At 36.0% G+C, this 24,362-nt stretch overlaps 11 protein-coding genes across 11 annotated transcripts; 8 read left to right on the top strand and 3 right to left on the bottom strand. All coding sequences in view use genetic code 12, as the record gives it.

The window, feature by feature from the left end:
- Positions 1–69: 69 nt before the first annotated feature.
- Positions 70–1,950, bottom strand: CAALFM_C307650CA (uncharacterized protein; the record flags this gene model as incomplete). Its single annotated transcript, XM_714729.2, has 1 exon — positions 70–1,950. One exon carries the CDS (start codon positions 1,948–1,950, stop codon positions 70–72), a length of 1,881 nt encoding a protein of 626 aa, XP_719822.2.
- A 313-nt stretch (positions 1,951–2,263) lies between these two features.
- Positions 2,264–4,393, top strand: CAALFM_C307660WA (uncharacterized protein; the record flags this gene model as incomplete). Its single annotated transcript, XM_714728.1, has 1 exon — positions 2,264–4,393. One exon carries the CDS (start codon positions 2,264–2,266, stop codon positions 4,391–4,393), a length of 2,130 nt encoding a protein of 709 aa, XP_719821.1.
- A 484-nt stretch (positions 4,394–4,877) lies between these two features.
- Positions 4,878–5,618, top strand: CAALFM_C307670WA (uncharacterized protein; the record flags this gene model as incomplete). The annotated part of the gene is made up of 1 exon (XM_714726.1): positions 4,878–5,618. One exon carries the CDS (start codon positions 4,878–4,880, stop codon positions 5,616–5,618), a length of 741 nt encoding a protein of 246 aa, XP_719819.1.
- Positions 5,619–5,732: 114 nt separating this feature from the next.
- Positions 5,733–10,565, top strand: CAALFM_C307680WA (uncharacterized protein; the record flags this gene model as incomplete). The annotated part of the gene is made up of 2 exons (XM_019475347.1): positions 5,733–5,735; positions 5,793–10,565. The coding sequence occupies 2 exons, from the start codon at positions 5,733–5,735 to the stop codon at positions 10,563–10,565; spliced, it is 4,776 nt and encodes a 1,591-aa protein (XP_019330892.1).
- Positions 10,566–10,581: 16 nt separating this feature from the next.
- CAALFM_C307690CA (uncharacterized protein) lies at positions 10,582–11,389 on the bottom strand (the record flags this gene model as incomplete). The annotated part of the gene is made up of 2 exons (XM_019475348.1): positions 10,582–11,284; positions 11,340–11,389. 2 exons carry the CDS (start codon positions 11,387–11,389, stop codon positions 10,582–10,584), a joined length of 753 nt encoding a protein of 250 aa, XP_019330893.1.
- A 100-nt stretch (positions 11,390–11,489) lies between these two features.
- CAALFM_C307700WA (putative serine hydrolase) lies at positions 11,490–12,269 on the top strand (the record flags this gene model as incomplete). Its single annotated transcript, XM_714723.1, has 1 exon — positions 11,490–12,269. One exon carries the CDS (start codon positions 11,490–11,492, stop codon positions 12,267–12,269), a length of 780 nt encoding a protein of 259 aa, XP_719816.1.
- A 112-nt stretch (positions 12,270–12,381) lies between these two features.
- On the top strand, positions 12,382–13,806 carry ABD1 (mRNA (guanine-N7)-methyltransferase; the record flags this gene model as incomplete). The annotated part of the gene is made up of 1 exon (XM_714722.1): positions 12,382–13,806. One exon carries the CDS (start codon positions 12,382–12,384, stop codon positions 13,804–13,806), a length of 1,425 nt encoding a protein of 474 aa, XP_719815.1.
- Positions 13,807–18,455: 4,649 nt separating this feature from the next.
- On the top strand, positions 18,456–19,661 carry WOR4 (Wor4p; the record flags this gene model as incomplete). Its single annotated transcript, XM_714720.1, has 1 exon — positions 18,456–19,661. The coding sequence occupies one exon, from the start codon at positions 18,456–18,458 to the stop codon at positions 19,659–19,661; it is 1,206 nt and encodes a 401-aa protein (XP_719813.1).
- A 193-nt stretch (positions 19,662–19,854) lies between these two features.
- CAALFM_C307740WA (uncharacterized protein) lies at positions 19,855–21,831 on the top strand (the record flags this gene model as incomplete). Its single annotated transcript, XM_714719.1, has 1 exon — positions 19,855–21,831. One exon carries the CDS (start codon positions 19,855–19,857, stop codon positions 21,829–21,831), a length of 1,977 nt encoding a protein of 658 aa, XP_719812.1.
- A 119-nt stretch (positions 21,832–21,950) lies between these two features.
- On the top strand, positions 21,951–23,288 carry UTP9 (Utp9p; the record flags this gene model as incomplete). The annotated part of the gene is made up of 1 exon (XM_714717.1): positions 21,951–23,288. The coding sequence occupies one exon, from the start codon at positions 21,951–21,953 to the stop codon at positions 23,286–23,288; it is 1,338 nt and encodes a 445-aa protein (XP_719810.1).
- CAALFM_C307760CA (uncharacterized protein) lies at positions 23,281–24,207 on the bottom strand (the record flags this gene model as incomplete). The annotated part of the gene is made up of 1 exon (XM_714716.1): positions 23,281–24,207. The coding sequence occupies one exon, from the start codon at positions 24,205–24,207 to the stop codon at positions 23,281–23,283; it is 927 nt and encodes a 308-aa protein (XP_719809.1).
- Positions 24,208–24,362: the final 155 nt, after the last annotated feature.

Below are 24,362 nucleotides of genomic sequence, written 5' to 3' on the forward strand. Positions count from 1 at the left end.
GTTAGCAGGGCTTATTCACATTTTTTTTTTTCGGGTTGTTGCCCGAAGGGTATACGCATGCAAATAAATTTATTTCATGGTGTCTCTATTTACAGTAAATGCATTAAACTCTTCTATACTTGGCCATGGCCAATCTCTTTTCAGTTGCAACTTTTCGTGATGCTTTATGTGTCTTTCAGAAAATTCACGTGGCAACGCCGACAATAATAGTAGGAGTAGTCCCTTACTCGGCTCGAATTTCAAATCGTCCCACCATTTCATTATTTTTGATAATTCTGAAATGTAATCATACTTCAGGAGCAATTTGATGTACTTGTTCCATAACCATTCGTTTGGCTCTATTCCGGTTTTTGTAGTCTTGACATGCCGCTGAAATTCACGAATTGCCACCTGTGGTGCTCTATATCTATCCCACGCTTCAAAATCACCATAATCATATGCCACTGCTAACAAAACCCCCAAACATTTTTTATTCGGAGATAATGCCTTATCCAAAAGCTCTTTTTTATAAATTTGGAATGTATTTTGTGGGTTTCTCTTTGCCTCGTTTTCCAAAAGTAGACTGATTTGATGAATGGATGTTGTAGGTAGTAATGTGCATAGATAACGAGTGTAATCTGCTATACTTGAAAATCCTTTATAAGCACTCGATTTATCAAATTTCCTGTCCCATGGCAACTCTATTTGGGAAAGTCTACCATCGTACAAGTTCATCAATTGAATGTACCTTGTCAAAAAAAATCTTGCCTTTTCTGTGCCTACCATTTGAATCATCGCTTCCAAAACGGTAAAATCAACTACCGACTTTGAAAGTTCAGTAATGATGTCACTATTGATATTCACATTTGTCAGAACCATTTTCTTGAGAATCTTAGTGGCTCTTTTTTCATCAAGCAAACCAAATAAACTCAACTTTCTAATAAAAACTAGCCATAGCTTAGAGGACAACTTGTATTTCTTGATAGCGATATTGAATATGTGAACCAAATCTTCCGGGGACTTTGCAAGGTATAATTGGGTCATATAGTAGGCCACCATCTCTTTCAGGGTAGTTTTCTGGTTAATGAATTTGCTTTCAGCAATGTGAAAAAGCTTTTCGCCCCTTTCTCGAGATACTTTTGACACCACTAAAGTGATACCCATGTATGCTTTGAATGATAATTTTTCCACCAGACTAAGATATGTCACTAAAAGTTCTTGAATATTGGCAATCGACAGTGGCTTAATATCGCTATATCTAAATGAGTATAAAGCTGTGTTCCAGATCAACTCATTTATAAAATCATCATCCAAATGCACATTAACACCAGTTCTAGATGATTGGAAAAAGTCCAAGGTAGTTTTTAGTATTTCTGCCAAAGTATCCAGCTCAAACATAATACCATAGTAAATCAAATTGTCAATAATCGACTTTAAAATAAAGGTTTGGCCTCCCCGCTGTAGTGCAAACGGTTTCAAGTTATGTAGCCATATATCCTTTTGAAGCAAAAACTCTTCCTTGAACTGCGGATTTCTTAACATTACATCAAATAATACAAATTTGGGCACTTCCTCCAAATTATGTACATATGAATAACTCTCGATAACTGATTTTGCCTGAATTGATTCTATCCATTTTACGAGATGCTCAGTACTGTAATTGCTTTTCATTTGTGACGACAATAGAAGAAAACAACCCAAGGGGATGTGAATCTGGCTCGGAACTGTTCCTGTCACCATACAGAAATATTCCACATCCGTTTCCAAATTTGTGGGCTCATTGTCGAAATGTTTTCGAAGTTTTTCAAAGAAGGCAGATGATTTTGTTGATCCATCCATAATAGAAAGTAAATGAAATGTGACTGTTTCTAACACGAGTTTCAATTTTTCTGGTGAATTCTTTAACTTGACCTCTGTGTTTAAACTAGCATTCTGATGAGCTAGTTTCTGACAAATCGGGAGATATTCCATTCGAGGCTGGATGGTTATTGATTTTTGATTGAATTTTGTTAAATGGTTATATAGTACTGTCGGTATTCTTCCAATTGATTTATGGGCAAACATTGATTTATATCGTAAGGTCTTTAGTGCAGAGCTCTTGTTGGGTATATATAGTCGACATTTTTGTAGTAATTCTTGTGTTATCATTATTCATTGCAAATATTGTATTGTTATTCACATTCAAGCATCCCCCATCAGATTTTTCGAAAAAAACTATTTTTTTTTTTTTGCACTACGATTTCTTTAGCAATCTCTCACAATATCATAGTTCCCCCCCTACTCAATGAGCAACCAGAGCCCCAATTTACATCACCGAAAGCTATTGAATGATGTTAATATAAGAGAAGAACTGCCACTGAGAAAGAAGCGGGGATATCAGAAGCCAGAGACAATTCCCGTAGATGATACATCAGATTCCGAAGAATTTGAAGACGTGGACTTGAATATACTTGACGACTCCGATGAGTTTGAAACCATTGACCTTGAAAATATACCAAAAGAATCAGGTAATGATACATTGGTTATACGAATAGACAACAATAAGAAAGAGGAAAAGACTCCAAAAAACTTGATAAGTCGTGAAGAAAGACATCGACGCGTCCTACTTCACAAAATGTACTTGGTAATGATGTTGGTACATGGAAGCATTAGAAATTTATGGTGTAATAACAAAGAAATAGCGAGAAGCTTGAAATTATCCTGTGTGACACCTCAGATTACACAGTTATTGGAGAACAACACAAATGCTCTGGACCAAGTCAAGTCACGGAGATTACTTGATGGATTAAAGAAATTGATGACAATATTTCTGGCGAAATTCAGAATCATCTCACAGGGAATTATAAGAAAGGATTGGGACGAGCTTGAATTGTCCCAGAAATCAGATATTGTTGGCAAAAGGACTTTTAGAAAGTTGGCTTGCAATTTCAGAGGGAGCAGAGATGTCGCAGCACAAACATTTGTAACTCTATTGCGAGGGCTAGGCTTAAATGCCAGATTAGTGTTTTCTTTACAGCCGCCAGATTATACGAAGATAACTCACGGACCCCACCCATCTGGCCATGAGAAGAGTGGTACACCAAAAAGAAAAACAAAAACTGCCGGATTTCAGGATTCCGAATATCCTGTATTCTGGGTTGAAGTTTGGAACAAGTACACACGTCAATGGGTCAGTATCGATCCCATAGTGATGAAGTTAATTGAAGTATGTCCTAAGAGAAAAAAGTCGCCATTCGAGCCACCTCCTACTGATGAGCGAAACCAGTTAACCTACGTTGTGGCTTTTGATAAATTCGGACGCGTTAGAGATGTGACTAGAAGGTACAGCTATAATTACAACGCGAAAACTATTCGGAAACGAATTGAATTCAGGTCAAGCGAAGATAAATCTTGGTATTTGAAAGTTCTACGCTGCTGTGATTTTAAAAAGACTCAAAACGTAGCTGACATTTATGAGCAGAAGGAATTTTATGATCGTGATTTGGCAGAAGGTATGCCTAATAATATACAGGCATTCAAAAATCATCCATTGTATGCGTTAGAGTCACAACTACGACAAGATGAAATCATATTCCCCAAAGACGATACTAGCAAGTGTGGCACTTTTAGATCTAAAAACTCCTCTAAAGTTTTCCAAGTTTACAAAAGATCATGTGTGCATCGATTGAGGTCAGCAAAAGCTTGGTATATGAGAGGAAGGCAATTAAAAGTCGGGGCAATTCCTTTGAAATCAAAAGAAGAAGATGTACGCTTATATGCAGAGTTTCAAACGCAGTTGTACATACCTCCACCCGTGACTGATGGCATTGTTCCTAAAAATCAATATGGAAATATAGATGTTTACACGAAAACAATGTTACCCGAGAACTCTATTTTGATAGAGTGTGATGAAAACTGCTCAATGAAGATGCTTCAGAACGCAGCTAATCTCTTAGCTATCGATTATGCTAAAGCAATTGTTTCGTTTAGTTTTAAAGGGAAAAAGAAGAAACATAATATCACTGCTAGAGAAGGAGGTATAGTTATTGCAAAAGAATATGAGGAGGCAATGCAGCTCACAATAGACAACCTTATTGAACAAGAGGAGGAAGACCAACGGGCATTATCAGAAGCAAATGCATTAAGAAATTGGAAATACTTTTTGTTAAAGCTAAGGTTAGAAGATCGTTTGAATAAATCACATGGTGCGATTTTAGACACGCCAGGCACAGAAGAACTGACCTCAAACGAAAATCCCGAAGGCGGTGGGTTCGTTGTATCAGATGAAGAAGTAGATGAGGGCGGATTTATTGTTTCCGACAAAGAGCCAGAGGAAGGTGGTTTCATTGTTTCAGATGAGGAACCGGAAGATAATTCCGTAGATGTCACCAGTGAGGAATATTCTGATATAGATTTTGAATACGAAAGCGATTAATTGAAACCGCCTTCCATAAGGTTGGGATGACCAAACTCATCGCGTAAATAGTACTTATGTAGAATCTTAGTTAAATTAGAACGATTTTTGGTTGTATTTTGGTTTAGCGAATTGTGCAACCACCAATTTCTTTTTTTTATCACTAAAATATTCCGCCTGTAGCTGTCAAAATATGAAAATGACACTTATTTTCAAGTTTCCCACTAAGCAAAGTGTTATAGTAATCTACAAAATGAAACATCTAGGAACAAAATGCAAAAAAAAAAGAAACACCAAAAACGCAAGTGTTCCATTCCACAACGCGCAATGCGCAACTTGATCTTCTTTAACCTATCATTTAATACAGGTTTGTGACTTCTGTAGAAATTAGATGTGGCATTATGTTAGATTCACAAATTCATATATATAGATAGTCACTTTTCACCTTCTTTTTTTTTTCTTCCCTATTTTATGAAATAATTATCAGGAACTACAGACAAAGAAAATGGCTAACGCAGTAGCTGAGAATGTTTTGGGTACTATAGGTACCGTGTTATGGTGTATTCAACTTATTCCACAAGTTATCAGAAACTATAGAGCAAAGAATTGCGAAGGTCTACCCCCTTTAATGATGTTTTTATGGGCAGCTAGTGGTGTCCCCTTTTCTATATATTTCATTGCTACAGATGGATCTATCCCATTAAGAATCCAACCCCAGTTATTCACTTTTTTCTGCACACTATCTTGGATCCAAACTTTGTATTACCCCCCTAAGAAAGTTTCAAGGACAAGATTGGTTACATTTGTTGGAGCTTTTATTGCCATCTCAATCGGTTTGGAAGTTGGGTTTATCTTATGGTTGAGACCTTTGTATAGAAGAGGAATTGAGTGGCCCATGTTAATTATTGGGATAGTGGCATCTATTTTATTGGCCATTGGATTAATTCCCCCATACTTTGAGTTAGCAAAACGTCAAGGAAGAGTCATTGGTATTAATTTTGTATTTCTTACCTTAGACTCATTAGGTGCCTTGTTTTCATTGTTGAGTATTGTTGTTGGTACTATGGACATTATGAGTATAGTGTTGTATGCAATTGTGTTGGCTCTAGAGGTGGGCATTTTCGCCAGTCACTTCATTTGGTGGTTGAGAATAGGGAGAAATTCAGACAATGAGTCGGTAGATGTACAGAGACATCACGAAACACATAGCAATGACGAGGAGAAGAGTGAAGTGGTAGTCGTATAGTTAAGTTTGTAGTTTAGGTTTTTCATAGAATAATAAATGGCTATCCATACAAAAAAAAGTGCGCTTGGAAAAAAAATTTGAAGTTGTTTGTTTGTTTTGAGCTAACCATAAGGAATGGTACGTTTAGGATTCAATCTATCATGGATATTGAATGCATATTAACAACTTTATCAGTCTTCGTTTATCCCTTTAAATTTCTTGGAGGATACGGTTTCGAAAAAGGATTTGGAGGAAGAACATACACGAGAGTTACAAGTCGAACAAGCATACAAATTATTTCAATCTGCATTAAAACTACAAAAGCAAAAACAATATGAATCAGCTTACAAGGTATATGAAGAATTGTTTAAATTAGATATTGTTTCAAATCACTACTTTGAAGAATTGGACTTTATACGCGGATTGCAAGATGGATCTCAAAACACTGATACTGATGAATTAACATTATTATCCCCCAATGTGAAGTCTTTGCGATACTTAATATTTAGAAATAGAGGGTTTTTATACTTGGACATGCTTAAGAGTAACACAGAGAACAAGTCTGCAGAAAAAGTAAAAGAGATGTTTTACCCCTTGTTGGACGATTTTTGTATTGCCCTTTTGTACAATGAACCTGACGAAAAGTTGTTGGAAACCTTACATGAGATATTCAGTTATATTGGGTCAGAAAGGCTATCACGATTTGTCTTGGAATATTCCTTAACTTCTCGGAAAGAAAGTGACGATTTGTCGGGATTACTTCCTATTGACCAAACCGTACTCTCACAGTATAAGACAATGCTAGAACACTTGCTGTCAGGAAAATTTCCCAAACTTGATTTAAAACATCTACTGTTTTTAGAACCAATAAGACTAGACATCTTTGCTCAGCAAGAAAAACTAGCAAGCAAAAAAGTGGCCGTTATTAAAAGCACATCCACTAAATGGGTAGATCTACTCGATGCCATCAACATACATTTGAAAGAGAATCAAGATGAGAGCAAAATTGAAGATGCAAATCGACCTAGAATAAGAATATTTGAACCGTATGTGTTGACAGAAGAGCCACTAGATATTGTCAGAATAGAGTTCACAAAGAGGGGGGTGGCTGTACCTGCCACCGAAACTGAGGTGACTAAAGCACAGCCAGAACAGATTGTTCAGGAAAGGAAACCAGAAGAAGATAACAGAGTACAGAGATCATCTAAAAGATTATCAAAAGTCGAGGACGAGATACCGGCTGTTACATTAGAAAGTTCACATTTCCTAAATATGGATTATTTTAGAAACCAAATGAATGAAACTATCCCCAATTTCGAGATATTTGATGTTTGTCTGACATATGTGGAGGATGGTTCAGGCGCACAATATATAAAGGATTTCAAGAATATAGTTTCTGATTGGAATGACTCTTATGCCAGGGCGATTTTGAGTTATGATACTGCAAAATCAGAAGATGACAATTTAAAGCTATTAGATCTTCTAAGTGGATATGGAAAAAGTGAGGAATTAAAGGAGAAAAATATCCCTCCACTTGGAGAAATAGACATAGAATTTCCAGAGCTAAACTATGTTGAATTTAAAACCTATATCATCAAACACTTGTTATCTAAAATTCTTACAACAAAATGGAGTGATAAATTGTATGAAAAATTCACCGAGTGGATAGTACAATTTGAGGGATATATCATTAACGACATAGATGTGGAACTGGCAATTGGTGTCTTGGAAGTGTTGGTAGATATATCAACAAGTTTAGAGTCGCAGATAAAAGACTCAATAAATAACAAATTAAACAAGGCGGTTGTCAACTCAATGTGTCAAGATTTGTTAAGAATCAAGGATAAGATTATACGCTGGATAAACTACATTGAGACGTTTCCCATCAATGATTTGCAGGTAGCTTCAAGATTCAAATGGTGTCAGATTATTAAGGAAAAAGCAGAAACCAAGTCGTGGACTGAAAACCATCCCGTAAAACATAAATTGCAAAAGCTTTTAGGGGATGCACATTTTAAAATCAATTATCCAAACTATAAGAATTTTATTGATTTTAGCAAAGACAGTATTAACAGTCAGTTGACAATCATTTCGGTGCTTGCCATTTTTTGGAGAATTTTGAGTACATCGTCCACAGAAGATAATAAGGAAGCAATTCGATTGTTAGAAGATATTCTCCTAGATCTGAATACAGAACCCAGTGATGCTATATTATCAATTAGAAACTTTTTAAAGCAAGGTTCAATTGATATGAAATTAAGTTTATGGAATATTCTTTTACTGTTTTACCAACTGAGCAATTCAGGTGATAAACTAACAGTAGGCTTTGAGGAGTGTGTTTTATTTTTGAATGATTATTTGGTTAATGAGTACGTTCTATTAGATGAAGAGAGCAGACTTGTTACTTTGCTGAGAATTTTGGGATTTTACGGAAGTAGTATTCTGTTTGTTGTCACTCTGCTTGCTAGTACTAACTGGATATTGATGCACCCAATCAAGGTCCAGACTTTGAGGCTATTTTTTGAGTTAAGTTTGTTGTTTGAAATTAATGAAGAGGCTAGCTATATTTCATCGCTAGCAACTTCTATCAAGTCAAAGTCTACCAAATCATATCATCACTTGACTAATACATTAATTAAAACAATCATATTGATCTTAGCGTCGATACAGAAATCTAATCCACAAATTCTACATTCTGTAATACGGTTATTTCACACTCAGCTTGGTTTGATTGGTATATGTGGCCATGCTGGAGGATCATTCTTAGAAATAGCCCAAGAGTACTTGAAGAGTTTACCAAACAGTGACCAAGATATTTGCCAAATAATTAAGTGCAAGTACCACTATTCAATCAGCATTGATGGAGTTGTGCCAGCAGATCATGGTACCGCAAGACTCGACGAGTTAAATAAAAATGACTGCAAAGAATTGGCACTGTTTGTTTTGCCATTATGTTTCCTGAAAGGAGGAAGCACTCTAAACAATGTTCCCAAGCATGATATCAAATTGTTGATTGACGAAATATATGATGTGATTGGTGATCCAGACTTTGATCTGAATGAGGCTCTAGGGCGCAACAAAGCCACGCTAAACTATTTTCTTGACAATACACGATTAACTAAAAGATTATTTCAAGAGGCATTTCATGGTTTGGTAAGATTGGAATTGGGAGAAGCTGAGGAGGATAAACAATTCAATGGGTTGTATTATATTGAAGGGTTGTTGTTGTTTTCGTCATATAAGCTAAGAAAGAAAAACATGCAAAGTAGAGCTGTTGAGTTGGAAAGCGCCATTTCACTATTTGAAAATGATATTATATGTGGTAGCAACAGGTTTGAGAGTTGGTTTCTTTTGGGACAATCTTATGGGTATCTTGTGGAAGATGATTTGATATGGACAGCAGATAAATTGACGGCTTCAGATCGGAAAATTACTACAGCCAACTTGCAAAGAAAGTCATTGATATGCTATTTAATGGCAATTAACAAATCACTTGATGAATCCATTAAAGACGTGATCAAACCGGTAGTGGGTAATTTAATGTCCTTGTTTGCCAAGGAGATGTTTAGTGCTGTTTGTGAACCGATGAGTATGCACGCTTTTAAAGTGCAGTCACACCCGAGATTTATTAATCGTGTTAACGGTGCTTTATTTGAGCCAGTTTCACAGTTTCCTGCTGTTGATAAAACTGTTTGTTTGAAAATAATACAACAATCGTTACAATTATCAATCAAATCCAGTTGTCGTGAGTGGTCTGATTATTATTATTTGGCCAAAGTTCAAAGAAAGTTGGACAAACCTGCAGGTTTGGTTATGGAAACAATGGCTTCAGCGTGTCGGAGTGCATTTAAAAACAAACATGCGGACAATATTATTGAGCCTCATTATAATTTGGTTTCCTTTGCATTGAAATATGTGAAAAGTAATAGGCTTGATTCGAAGGATGCCTTGAAATACTTGATCGAAGATCCGTTGATTAAGCTTGAAGTAGGGGAAGAAACTGATTTCATAAAACTAATCATAAAGGCACTCAACAAAATTGATCTGTCAGATAAGAAAAACTGGCAACACAAAGCAAAGTATAGACTAGCCCGTTTGATGCAAGAAGAGTATCATGATGTGAAAGGAGCAATAGATCAAATGTCAAGCTTTATTTCGTTGAAAACTCCAAATAAAGCACTTGTACTGATATGGAAACCGGAACCAGAAAGACCAGGAAAACACTTTTTGTATACGTTCCAGTACATTCATTTTTACATTGAGCTACTTAAGGAGATTGATGACCTCGATAGTTTAGTTGCAATGTTGCCGAAATTGCGTCGTTCGAATTCAGTGATGATAAATTTATCGATTGCTTGGGAAATATTATGTTCATCGGTTTGTAAAATCATCAGAGAGTCTTATGGTATTGGTGACAATTTTGAATTTACCGAGAACTTGATCAACACTTTGCCATATCAGACGTTCGCGGCTAATGTCAAATTGTTGCCAGATATGATGCGTCGCCAAAGTGTACCAGAAAATTTAAAGTCAGTCTTGTGTTTTTTGTTCACAGTTAATGATATCAAAAAATTGAATAACGGGTATGGCCCGACTTCTTTTATTGATGACACACTTGTGACGTTATATTTTATGATTTATTTGAACTATTTCGAAAAATCGTCTACTGAGGTCACCACTGACTCGCCAGGTTTGAAAAAGAAAATTGCCAAGCGTGATATCTTCCCATTAACCAACGACATTTTGAAGGCTTTTAAAAAGGACATCGAGGACGTTACCAAACAGAAATCGTATAATGAGTTGATAACCGCCCAAAAGTTGAAACAAGGATTAAATGAAGATAAACTGCTAGAAAATGTGCCAGCATCGGCTAATGTTAATGAGATCATTGTTATTGATGATGATGATGACGACAATTTGTCACAAGAGCCGGCTACAAAAAAGAGTAAAACTGAATCAAATAGTTAGGACAAAAACAAAGCCATCAATTGACTTCACCCTTGGTAGTAATTAAGTTTCTAAGGGATAAATCGTATACAATTTTATTTAGTCTTTGAGAGTTGTATTTTAAACTGTCGTATCTTTTTCGTAAAACATCGTTTTTCAAGTCCAATAATTGGAATCCATTCTGGAGTTTGGACACGATCTTCAGATTGATTATAGCAATCGAGTAGTTTGATGACTTAGATCCAGTAGAAGCAACCGATTCATTTATTACTGTGGTAGTTGTGTACTCAACAATAGTATCGACCAAACGAAGCAATGCCAACAAGTATGCTTGGTAATCAATTTTGTCTAGTCTTAAAATCTCGGCAATCTCAGTTGGGGTCATAATCACACCAACATCTTGAGGAGTGGTCACCATTGGAATATCAATTGGATCGTTAATAAACCCATTTGCAATTGCTAGAAAGTAACGGTTGGTAATCAAGACATAAATTGAATCCTCAACGAATTTGTTGTGGACTCGTTCTTTCTGACTCTGTTTGCATTCTAGTCCAGCTAACTTTGTTGTAAAACTATGATAAATTTCATAAACAGTTTGTCCATTAGCACCTTTCTCAATAATGCTGCTGATCAATTGGTTTGGACTGCAGTTTATCCATTCATTGATGGTGGATTTGTATGGAATAATAGTTGAATCAAACTGATGCTCAATTTCTTGTATGGCAGACTTGCGATTAAGACTAAACAGTCAGGTTAGACAAAATCAATCAAAATTAACATCAAAACAGTACATACTCTTTCTCTATTTCGTCTTTGATATCTGTGAAAAACTGTTCGAGTGACATTTGTTGTATGATGGTGAAAAACAAAAGTGTGAGAAGACTTGCAAAAAAAAAAAAGTGAACAAAATTTTCTCATAGCTATGTCACCTCAAATTCATCAGTCATGTCTAAAAAAATTTTGTGCTTGCCAGGGTATTTGCAAAATGGTAGTACTTTTGCAGCAAAATCATCGGGTATAAGAAAGATTTTGACCAAGAAATTAGATTGTCAACTTGACTATGTGGATCCGTATCATTCGATTGAATCGTGGCGTGAATTCTCATTTCCAATTGCGGCCAATGAGGAGGAATCAGATAAAACCTGGGCATCAATTGTTGAAAAGGGGAATAATGTTCGCTGGTTTGAACACAAAGCACCAGGCGTCAATCTTGGTTTGGATGAGTCGGTGAACTATCTTGTTGATTATATCAAGCAGAACGGGCCATATGATGGAATTATTGGGTTTTCACAGGGGGCAGCCATGGCGGAGATAATGACAAATACAATAAGAAAATTATTACCATCACATCCTGATTTCAAAATTAGTTTGTTTATTTCAGGGTTTTTCTTAACAGAACCTATTAGTGATGATCATTCGGAAGGGAATAGACAAAGAATCAATGACATTACTGACTTGGAAGAGTATAAGAGTCAAGTACAAATCTCCCCTGATATGGCTAAATACTTTACTCCTCCACAGGACTTGAATACTCAGGTTTTAATGGTTTATGGAGATGATGATAATATTGTAGCTCCAGTGAGATCTAAATACGCATCAACATTTTACAAGTCGGTCCACATGTTTCCCCATGAGGGAGCTCATTATGTTCCTAACAAAAAAGACTTTCTTGAACCAATTGTAAAGTTATTTGACAAAACGTTGAATGAAAAGCCAATGTTATAGATGATTTTATAGAGTAAAATAGATAAATTGTTATGTTGTAAGGAAAAAAAAAAAAGCGAGCAAAAAAAAAAATTGAGTTGAAACATGAATCATTAGTTTCTACACCACTAGCATGTCTACCGATTCGTACACTCCCTCACAAGAGCCTGGTTCAAAGCGTTTAAAGACGGGCGAATCTGTATTTGCAAGAAGAGGAGTATCGCCAAGTACTGGTGGAGTGGCATCAGCCTACGGTAATGAGAGTGAGAAAAAGCCATCGTGGTTACAAACCAACAAAAGTGATATTGATGGGAAGTACGATAAATATGGAGAGAGAAGAAATGCCCATACTACAACAAGAGACTCAAGACTTGATAGGTTAAAGCGAGTTCGTCAAAAGCTGGCTGAGCGGGAAGATGTTGGTCATGAAGGAGACGAAGGAGACGAGGATGAGGGTATATTACCTTATATTCATTTACAAGCGGCCAACCCTGCCATCATTCACAACGAGAAACAGGAAAACTATCGTACGTTTCAGAGTAGGATATCGAATAGAGAGAATAGAGACATCAATAGTATTGTGAGGGCACACTATAATCAGCGAACACAACAAGCAAAACAGCAAGGATCCCGAGTCAATTCGCCAATTTACAAAATGAGGAATTTCAACAATGCCATTAAATACATATTGTTGGGTAATTGGGCCAAACATAATCCAGAGGAATTGGATTTGTTTTCTTTTTTGGATTTATGTTGTGGCAAAGGTGGGGATTTGAACAAATGCCAATTTATTGGCATTGATCAATATATTGGCATTGACATTGCTGATTTATCGGTCAAAGAAGCATTTGAACGGTACACAAAACAAAAGGCGAGGTTCAGACACTCTAATCAGAATTCTAATCGGTATACTTTTGAGGCGTGTTTTGCCACAGGGGATTGTTTCACCCAATTTGTGCCTGATATCCTAGAGCCAAATTTCCCTGGAATTATAGAACGTGCATTTCCCGTGGATATTGTTTCCGCCCAGTTTTCGTTGCATTATTCTTTTGAAAGTGAAGAAAAGGTACGTACATTGTTGACCAACGTCACAAGGTCGTTGCGTTCAGGAGGCACTTTTATTGGCACAATTCCTTCCTCTGATTTCATAAAGGCAAAAATAGTTGACAAACATTTGCAACGAGATGAAAAGGGGAAAGCGAAGTTTGGTAATAGTTTGTATTCGGTGACGTTTGAAAAAGATCCTCCAGAAGATGGCGTATTCCGTCCTGCGTTTGGGAACAAGTACAATTATTGGTTGAAAGATGCCGTTGACAATGTTCCTGAGTATGTGGTTCCGTTTGAAACATTGAGATCATTGTGTGAAGAGTACGATTTGGTTTTGAAGTATAAAAAGAGTTTTACAGATATATTCAACCAGGAGATTCCAAAGTATTTTAGTAAATTGAATAAAAATCTAATTGATGGAATGAAACGAAGTGATGGCAAGTACGGTGCTGAAGGCGACGAAAAGGAAGCAGTGGCATTTTACATAGGATTTGTATTTGAGAAGGTATAGGATATGTCTGGGTAGTGTGTAGCATTTTTTGGGTCAAGGATCTTTACGAAAAAATTAAGAAAAGTAAACAACAGAGGACTTTTTCCGATCCGTTTTAGTCAATGACTCGCTGTACATAAAACCATTCTAAATGGTTAAGTACCACTAAAAAAAAAAAAAAAACTCCATCTATATTTATTTTCAGAACAATTACTTATAACTAAAAGTAATCGGACTATATAAGTCGAGGCAACACAAAGTTTAGGCGTGATAGTAGTTCGACTAGATACTCTATTCCTTTTTTTTCCCACCTTGCAGTCAAATAGACGAAAAATTTGATAGCGATTATATTTGCTAGTCGTATATTGAAGCTCCATATTAGATACTATGGCAGAACAAAGCACCTTAACCTTTATAGTGTCTCCAGTTTAAGCCCTGGTACAAGCGAGATAATAAAAAGTTAGTCGATGGCAGATCTGAATTTAGAAGAGCCAAATTGCATATGTACAATAAATATTATATAATGTGAGGTGACGGGCAAAAATAAAATTATCTTTTCGTAATGTCACGTCTGTCTAGGTAACATTCTTCCTGCACTTCACAGCCTTATGCAATACAATCATCAAATTATACATTGTCGAACCAAAATGATGACAATGTACCTAGGTACACAATTTTCTTGTTTTTTTTTTCTATTTTCGTCGTGTGTTCATGAACAATCAGAACCCCATTGTCAAATAGATATAACTCGTGAGAAGAAATAATTCTTGAGTTAGTAATGGATTTGTGCAATAGTTCCCCCTTTGCAAAATAGGTTTACTAGTAATGACGTAGTGTATGGTCTTGTTACAACCTAAATTTTTAGTCAGATTGAAAACTAGAATAGTATGTATTTTTAGTTGAAACTCGTGGTACATAAAAAGAAACGAAAGAACTGCTAGCGGCGACAGCTCAACTGATTCCAAGGCTTTTGTAATGTAAGGTCCTATACTCATTAAGCCTCTCTCCTTAATGTATGTAGAGATCATGTGATCGCAAACACGGAATTAATGTGATTGGATAAACAATGCTCTGCAACACAGAACACTGTTTACCAAAACCAATAAACTAACTTTTAGCCAGCTGCATTACTAAAATGGTTAGAGCTGGTATTTAAAAGAAACGAGGAAGAAATAACTTAAAAAGGTAAAAGTACCCTCACCATATGAGCATTTCATGTTGGTTGTTAGAAATTTTGAAATTGAAATTGTTTTATAGTTTTTTGGATTTGTGATGATAGACCATGTTCATCTTTACATTGTTTAATTTAGCTATAGACTTGCATAAAACTAATTTCAAGTTGGTCAATTACAATCGCTCGTGCTTGTTAGATTTTTTCTGTTTGTTAGATTGTCGTTAAGAACTACCTCGGCAAAGTTTTTAAAATAAGAGCAAAAAGATCGTTATACTAAGCTAATTTACATAACGTCTGCCCAGCGTACCATATCTGCATAAACAAATTAAGTACCGTCACAATAAAGATTGTTTTGAAACATTGCTAGTTTCTCTATAACATGGTTTCCTCGGTTAAAGCAACAAACCAAAGCACGCCTGTAACTGGAATCATAAAGAACAACCGAGTCAAGTTCTGTAATACCATTGCACAAAAACAAGCAACATTTTGATTTGTGTTCATGGAGAATTTCAGTTGGAGTAAAAAGCAAAAACAAAAAAAAAAAAACTTCGACAATAGACTTGGAACCTTACAACAATAATAGTACAAAAAGGTAAAAAACAATTTTTAGCAACAATAAAATTATGCAAACGTTCATAACCAAAAACTAAATGGTTAGAGGAGAATTTTAGAAAAAAAAAGTTACTAAAATCTACTATGAAATACTAAACCAATCTGATAACAGTCATAGTATAAACAAAGTAAAAATGAAGAATGAGTAACTTACAATAACTTTGTTTTAGACACCTATTGAAAGAATTGTTACAATTGATAAAGCTTGTCCTACAATGATTTCATCTTGACTTTGAAAGTTTGCCGAGAAGCATACCATGAGCAAAGCGCTTAAATAATCAACCATCAATTCCAAACCTAAAAAGTAGCTATGGCCACTACTTGATTATACGTCCTGTGAAATTTAGCTAGATGGAACAAATTTTTAGGTTGACTCTACCACATGCTTAGCAAGATCTAAAACTTTATTGCCGATACACTAATATTAGCAAATGATCTCCTTGTCGGACCTGCACGCCTTGGACAGACTAAAGCATGCAACTATGCAAGAACCATGCAAATGCAATTACCCTGTATTATCCTTAAGAAAGACAAAAGTGAACACACGTCATGGGCGCCACACCCTATGATAAGCAAATTTCAGTTTGCCAGCTCGCGGTATTTATTTGGATAGATTTCACTTTTTCCTTTTTTTGTATATCATGCATCTTATGTTAAATTTTTTATATTCATGTCCACCTCCTCCTCATTGATGCTAAACCATGGGTTGTCGTAAACGATAAGGCATATCGGAAGTTACATCATAATCATAATGACATCAATCGGAAAAAGAAAATGTGCGAGTTATCCGACTTTTTTTGGCAGCAAATTATTAACAATTGAGACTGTGGTGACAAATTTGAGGGAAAGTTGAAGTGGGGGATACACTCACAAAAAAGACAATGGCACAGAGATTTCTTGACTCGGATTTAATTTTTCGAAGCTTTTTTGAAGTGTAGGCGAATACCTATTAAATTTACTTCTCTCAGATATTAAAAATACTAAAAGTGAGTTTAGTCACCTGCGAATGAATATAAGAGCTTGACCCCTTGATATATTAAGAAGAAAACGAACAGCTAGTTAGTTAACTAACCAAATTTTCCACCTCTCTTTTAGCTACTGGCCATCAAGGTCCCAGTTGATTGACAATAAAAGATGGAGTTATCACTATTATAATTAATCAAAAAACATGCAAAAGAAACAAGAAACAGTAACAATGCATAATAGGAACAAAAGGTTTTTTTGTTTTAAGATGCAGCACTCTTGATGAGACCAAAAGGAAATGTTTTCAGAGAATTAAAATACCAGGATAAATGCAAGCTATGAAAAAAAAAACAGACAATAACAATCTAACACCCCCCCGAAAAAAAAAGAATTCCTCCAATAATTTACATTTCTTTAATTTATAAGTAAAAGGAGTTAAAACGGAATAATGTTGGTTACAACATGCTTACATTTCAATAAAAAGTTATTGAAAAAAATAGAAAACAATGAAAAGAAGAAATGCACAAACTTGGGTACAACAAGTCAAAGTAGGGGGCCACACGAACAGAATTCAATTCAGGTTCCAATAATGTACTCCAACAACAAAAAGCATCAACTAACTCTTTGTTTTGGACACTAATCAAATTTAGTGTTTGCTGTTTTGTGGAACAAGTACGAGATTACAAAAATCATGATTAGTCAAGAGTCTTGAGAATGAAAAACAATATCATTTAGTAGTTTAACAAAATTTCAGGAAGAAGATTAATTTGGTTTTTTTTTGCGTTTAGATTTTGGGTTTGTGTCGCATTTGCAAATTTTGGATTTTTTTTTTTTTGAATTTCCGCAATTCGTTTTGCAAAAAAATAGCAAGGTTGTCATATAACAGACTCTACATATGCCAATACTCTTCATGCACGTACATTGATGAATTTACTACACTTTTAACATTTTATCTGGCTTTTCTTTTCTTTGTATGGATTGTTCTTTACTAAATAAGGAACTTTACTAAAGTGAACGCTTTTCATAAATGTTCCTATTTGTGTATACCATTTTTTATATCACAACTAACCAAAAAAAAAAAACACGTACTAAAAATGTTATTCAAATTTAAACCATGCATCATTGATTGTTAGAGTAAAATTTTTCTTTTAGTAAATGCATGACTCTCTAAAAATTAGTGAATATTATTATTTTTGTATTTTCTGGTTATGAGCAACTGAAGTGATTCAACATTCAATGAAAAAGGAAAAGCAAGAATGAAAGAAGGAATTGAGCAATAGGACAAAGATTTGAAAGAGATAAAATACGGTCGTTTTGATTCACAATCAATATATATATATATATATAATCAATATCCTTTTGATATTTTTCAAGTTTATAACTTAAACTTTTTTTATTTTTTTAATTTGTGTTTCTATTTTCAACTTCAATTTTCTTTCATTTTTGGGCTGATCTATACTTCTGGGTATACCGGTTGGCATTTCCTTTTTTAATTTGTTTTTTAGTTTGTTTGTTTTTGTTTCCAAAGATATAAAGTTATCGAAACTATCTTTGAAGTAAAGTGTTTGTTGTAATATTTCAATCTGGCAATACAGATATAATTCTATCTCATCTTGCCAAACCACTTTCATTTAATAACTTCCTCCCTATAGGTTTGCATTCATTTCAAGTCCCCACCTAAGGCCTTTGTTTACAAATTATTTATTTTGGAAAACAGGTTACATAAAGAGTATTCTATTTGAGAGAATCTAAAGTTTAAAATTTTCAACAAAAATCTTATTTAAACAATCAATTGTATAAATAAAGCTGGCTCGGATTACCTAATCCTTAACTGATTTTTATATTTTCAAGAATAATTTGTTAGTATATAATTGAGAGAGAAACTATTTTTGCAGCTTGAGGTATATGAAATTAGTAAAATATGTCGAGTGATAAACCTGAACAAGAAATCCTAGATCCAAAGGATTCAAAAAACGCTTCATTGAATCTGACAACGAAAAAGTCTCAAGATAGCAAGCTTATGTTACCACCTTTAGGTGTCAAGTCTGAGCAACAACAACCACAGCAACAGCAACAAACCCCACTTTATGGTCAACAGGGGTCCCCGCAAGTTCAAACTCAACCGCAGTTTCAAGCAGACTATTCGTATGCCAATTACCAACCTCAAGCTCAATTTTACGACCCATATCAAAGACAAGTAATTATGCAACAAGCCAATTTTGCTTCACCATCGCAATATCCAATTCAGCAGCCATATTCATTTGCCAATGGTATGACCAACATGGCCCAATTCCACCCACAGACGTTGACATCGCATTCCGACTTTGATCAACAACAAATGCAGCAATCAACCCAGCCATCGCAGCAAGTACAAGTACAGGTGCAGATACAACCACAATCAAATCTGAACCTGTTCCCTGCTGAGCAGAAACGTGGAAGAAGGTTTAGAAGGAGATTCAATCAAATTGAGAGAAAATATCCTTGTTCGTTTCCTGGATGTCAAAAGAGTTATGGTTCTTTGAATCATTTAAACACCCATATTGTAACCAAAAAGCATGGTCACAGAAAATCAAAAGCTGATTTCCAACATTCTCTTCAATCAAAAGAAGAAAACAAACCATCAGAAATTTCACAATACGTTCAGCCTAGTAATGATTACACTGCTGGAAACTATTGGTATGGGTACGCTCCTCATTTGCGATCAACCACTTCGACAACATCCTCGCAAAGTGATTCGTTCAATTCGCAGCAAATACCGCAGCAGCCACAACAACAACAGCAGCAGCAGCCACAGCAACAAAACAATAGCAACAATTATTTGTACTATCAAGGTTTCCAGCAACCCATTACTAATGCTACGACTGTTAGTGGGGCAACGCCAGCTACTTCTACACTTACGCCCGCTGGAACTGCGTCTGCATCTCTTCTGCACCAACCTCAAATTCAGAATCCCGCATCTGCCTCTACAGTGCCTCAGCAAAGAATGGTAATGGGCAATATGGGCTATTATCAGCAACAAGGGGCTCCTCAATATTTTCCTGCACCTCAACAGTCTCTCTTAGGAATCAATGACGTTGATTCAAGAAACCAAATTGACGATAACAAACCAACCCAACCAGGCATTTAAATGAAATGAGGATTTGAATGATCCTCTGTTGTATTCATATAGATTTATTTTAGAAAATTAATTTGTACAATATACGCATTACTTAGAAGTTGTTGTAAAGTTGGATCCTGCATGGGGTGCCACAAGTGCATTTGGTCGTTTTTTTTTATGAGCAATTTTTTTTTTTTGTTTGTTGTTGTTAATTGGACCAGATATGGCTGAAGATATGGATAGTGCTGATACGCAAGTTGGTGATGTTGATTCATCGCTGAATGCCTCTCTTCCCGAACCAAGCAAGGAATCGTCACGGGAAACAACACCAGAAAGTGTACCGACAAATGACCAATCAGATCGTCCCAAACCTAAGAAGAGACTTACACTCCAAGAAAGATTAGCTCAAGCAGCTAAAGGGAAAAAGAAGCCTTCTTCAACAACCCCAACCTCATTGTCACGTACCACTAGCAATGAAGATCAGAAACCAGATTTAGACTTGCAAATGGAAATCGAAAGATTAAAGCTAGAAAACTCTGCATTGACCAAGAAGTTAAACCACAAATCAAACTTTGATAAAGAAAGAAACGACTTGATTGCCAAACTTGCTTCCAAAGATGAAACCATTGAACAACTTCGCAAAGAAGGCGAAGCACTATCATTAAAGGAACTCAAGCTAAACGAGTCCATTAAAAAGCTCAAGCTTGCAAACCAGGATTTAGAGGAAAATATCCGTGATTACAGTGTGAAAAGTGAAGAGTCGTCTATGAAATTAGAAGAGTTGACTGATTTTTTGAAAACCCATAAGTTTAAAACCATAGATCAAGTTGTCAGCAAGTATGAAGAGGTGGTTAAGGAATTGGAGGTAGCAAAAGCTGGTCTAGAAAACTCACATACTTGGGAGACAAAGTACAACGAACTAGTAGTTTCTCATGAAGAAGCCAATGCCGCCAAAAAGGAACTACTTAAAGAAACCAACGAAGTTAAGATAGAATTGAACATGCTTAAGCGACAGCACAAACTTGAAATTGAATCCAAAAATGCTACTATAAAAGAATTGAAGTCACAAATGTCTGCCTCCAAACAGAGTTTTGCACAAGAGATTTCCCGTCTTGAAGATAAGATCGAGACTCTCAGGTTGGAAAATGAATCGAACGAAACCGTTTCTGAAAATGTGAATGAAGATGGCAAAGTTGATTTTGACGAGTTTAGTAAACTTTCTGAAGCACACCGTATTCTTCAAAAACAGTATTTGTCTTCACAGGAAAATTGGAAGGCTATTGAATCGAATTTATCCCTCAAAGTTGACAATTTATCATCTTCTGTGGAGTCATTAAAGAAATCCAAACACAAATTGACACAAGACTTGGCCAAAGTGAATAATTCCATGCACTTGCAATTAAAGGAGATGGAGAAACTTGAACAGGATAAAATTAAGTTGCAAGAAGAAAGGAATCAGCTTCAGTTGACGGTGGAGATGAAAGAAAATGAAATTGTCGAGATCACCGAAAAGTTTGAAAAGTTCAAAGGCATATACAATCAAGAGAGAGCTGCACTCAATTCCAAGATTCAGAGTTTGAATGACAAAATAAAGGAGGAGAAGCGACCAGAGCGATTAAATCTAATTCGAGACAACTCAGTTAGTTCAGGGTTTAGTTGGGATAACGAAATCAAATTGGGCGAGTCTTCAACCACACCTGCAATAAATAGAGACTTTTCTACATTCCTCGACAGGAACATTTCGCTGAGTTCGTTCACTGAGATAGGCGATGACATTGATGATCGCGAGCAGTATTCGTTTACTGGCCAACTTGCACCACCAGTTGGAGGTGGAGTGCCTGCTTCCTCGCACAGCAATAACATCCAGTTGGTTAATAAAATGAGTTCCAATATCAGACGCTTAGAGATTGAGCTTAACACCCTTAAAGACGAATACTCCAAAATATCCACTGAAAAGGAAAAAGTTGAACAGGAGTTGTTGGAGAGTTTAAAACTAACAGATGAAATCAAGTTGTTGCATTCAGAGCTTGATTCGTTGAAATCGGTCATCAAGGATAAAGAAATACAAGAACAAAGAATGTTAGAGCTAATAGGTGAAAAGTCTGAACAAGTTGAAGAACTTAAAGCAGATGTAGTTGACTTAAAAGAGTTGTGTAAATTACAGGTACAACAATTAGTAGAGCAGAGTAGTCGTGTATAATATACAATTGCACATCTCCTTTTTTTTTTCCCTCATCGTGAGTGCAAAATAAAAAAATGTGGAAAATTTTTTGGATTTAGCACCTTCAATCTTTTCTTAGCATTGTTCTCTCTTCCCACATGAAGTACGCTTTGAATGGAAATAAGGTCGCCACTCTAATAGATAGGAATGGCAAGGATGAAATAAGAGTTTACAATGTTGACGAGCGTGGGGATTCAGAAGTTGTTGCATCAATCATATTGGAAGATATAATAGACTTTGTTTGGGCATCGCCAACAACCCGTAAGAAGAGAACACCTAATGGAGGCAGTAAAGAAAGTGAAAACCAGAACTTGTTAGTTGTTTTGTTAAAGGAAAGTGTTTTTGTTGTTTTATCAGAGGGGTCAGAAATTAATCGATTCAAAATCGATGATCAAATAGATAAACTTGTCAAGTATGACGAGAATATATGGGCAGCCACCGAAAACAGTATATTAAAGGTTAGTCTTGATGGAGATGTTAAAGATAAAATCAAAGTTCCAGCATTCAACGCTATTAGCATATCGAACAAAATTGCATTCGGCTCAACCAGCTTACAAATTGGTAAATTTGCCAAAGGGAAATTTGTTTGTGAGGATGAAATTAAAGTAGTTGGAGAAATAAAATCCATTTTGCAGAGCAAATATCCAGTGGTCTTGACAGAAGACAACAATGCATATCTAATCAAGAAGAAGGTTCAAAAACTCAGCGATGCTCATCACATACAATTATTACATTATAGAGAGAAAGATTATATTGTGGCCATTAGCGATAATTTGAACTTTTACAATGACGGCAAACTCGAAAACTCAATATCAAGTGAAACTGCATTAGAAGGTGTGTTATCTGTCGAAGATTCGCTTGTGGTGTTCTGGTCAGGGAAGAATGAACTTTTATTCAAGAAAATAGACTGGTCAGACGACGAAATTGTGATTCCACGGGGCGAGTTACTTATGAACGGCACCAAAGCTCATATCAAGGTTGCCAAACCAAAGGTGTACAAAACGGACGCCACTAGTTTGATGAAGAAATTAAGTGGTATATCAGACCACGCCGCAATTGTTGGTCTCTGTCAATCAGTTGGCGATTCTACTGTTATCAAAGAAGTATCAAAAGAAATTGGCTTAGAGTTATTTCCAGTAATAAGTGACGCCGTAAGCAAAGACACAACAAATACAAATCTTGCTCTTTGGTTCAAGTGGATATACTTAATTCACGGTAAACATATTGCCAAACAAGATATAGCCCCCGTAAAGGAAGCCAAAACCCAGCTTGAGCTGGGAGTCAAGCTTATGTCACATTTAATTGCCATTCAAGGAAAACTACAACTTTTGAAATTACAAAATGAAATGAGAGAGAAAAATGTTGTTAGAGATGTTACAACCACCATTGATGATGATAGTATGGTTTATGCAAACGGAGAAGCAGATATTATTTAGAATATTTTTCGAAAAAATCAATACTAATTTTAGCAACAATTTCTGGCTGTTCTCTTTGTAAGAAATGACCAGCATTTGGAAGAATCTTGACTTCGGCTTTGGGGAAGTCTTTCAACTTTTCCTTTTCCAATTCAGCAATTCTTGGTGACATGCACCCGTCTTCTTTTCCAACCAAGATCAAAGTTGGCACCCTGTTAAAATCAACGGGCCATCTAGACTTGACTAAAGAAAATGGTCTAAAAAGATGTCTATAATAGGAAGTCACAGCATCAACAACATTGTCTTTAGTAAACGCGTTTCTAATTTCATCAATCTCTTCTTTTGATGTGTTGTAAGAAGGTGACCAGTACTTCCAAAGATACTTGAGGTAGTCGTTGGATTCCGTCAACTTTGGGCGATAGACACTGGCAATCTGCATTGTCAAAAAGTATGACGACAAGTAAAATTGCTCAGGGGCATACCACAATAAATCCCACAAATGGAGGTTGGCAAGATACGGAATAGCTAACGTAACAATCGAAGTGACCAAGTGTGGGTACAAGTTTGCAGTTTTGAAACTCACCATTGCACCCCAATCGTGGCCAAGCAAGTGGACTGGTTTTTTGTTACCAGGGTTAATCTCTTCAATCCACGCTTTAACGTCTTCAGCAAGGTATGGCAACGCATATTCGCTTTCAGGGCCAATACTTGATTTTTCGTATCCCCGCAATTTGGGTGCTAACAACAAAACTTTTTCACCTGCGAACGAATCTTCCAAGTATGGCCACGCTTTGTTGAAGGTTGTGTTGACATCTGGGAATCCGTGAATAAGAATGATAGCTCTATCCCATTGCAAACCAGAAACCTCTGTTTCAGGAAGGTTACTGAGGGTGGAAAAAGTCCGTCTACCGTTGTGAAGCTTGATATCAAATTTTGTCATGTGCGTGTATGTAGAAAAAAAAAGAAGATTTCAAAAAAAAWKKGGGRAAAAAAAGAGACCGCTTTATAGTATTTTTCAGGGGAAGGGGGGGGGGGAGGTTGCATGTGGAATTTACGATGTGTATATTTTCATGTGCTACGGCATTCTAAAATATC

The sequence above is a fragment of the Candida albicans genome, chromosome 3 (genome assembly GCF_000182965.3).
Source record: "Candida albicans SC5314 chromosome 3, complete sequence".
NCBI classification, from domain to species: Eukaryota; Fungi; Ascomycota; class Pichiomycetes; order Serinales; family Debaryomycetaceae; genus Candida; species Candida albicans.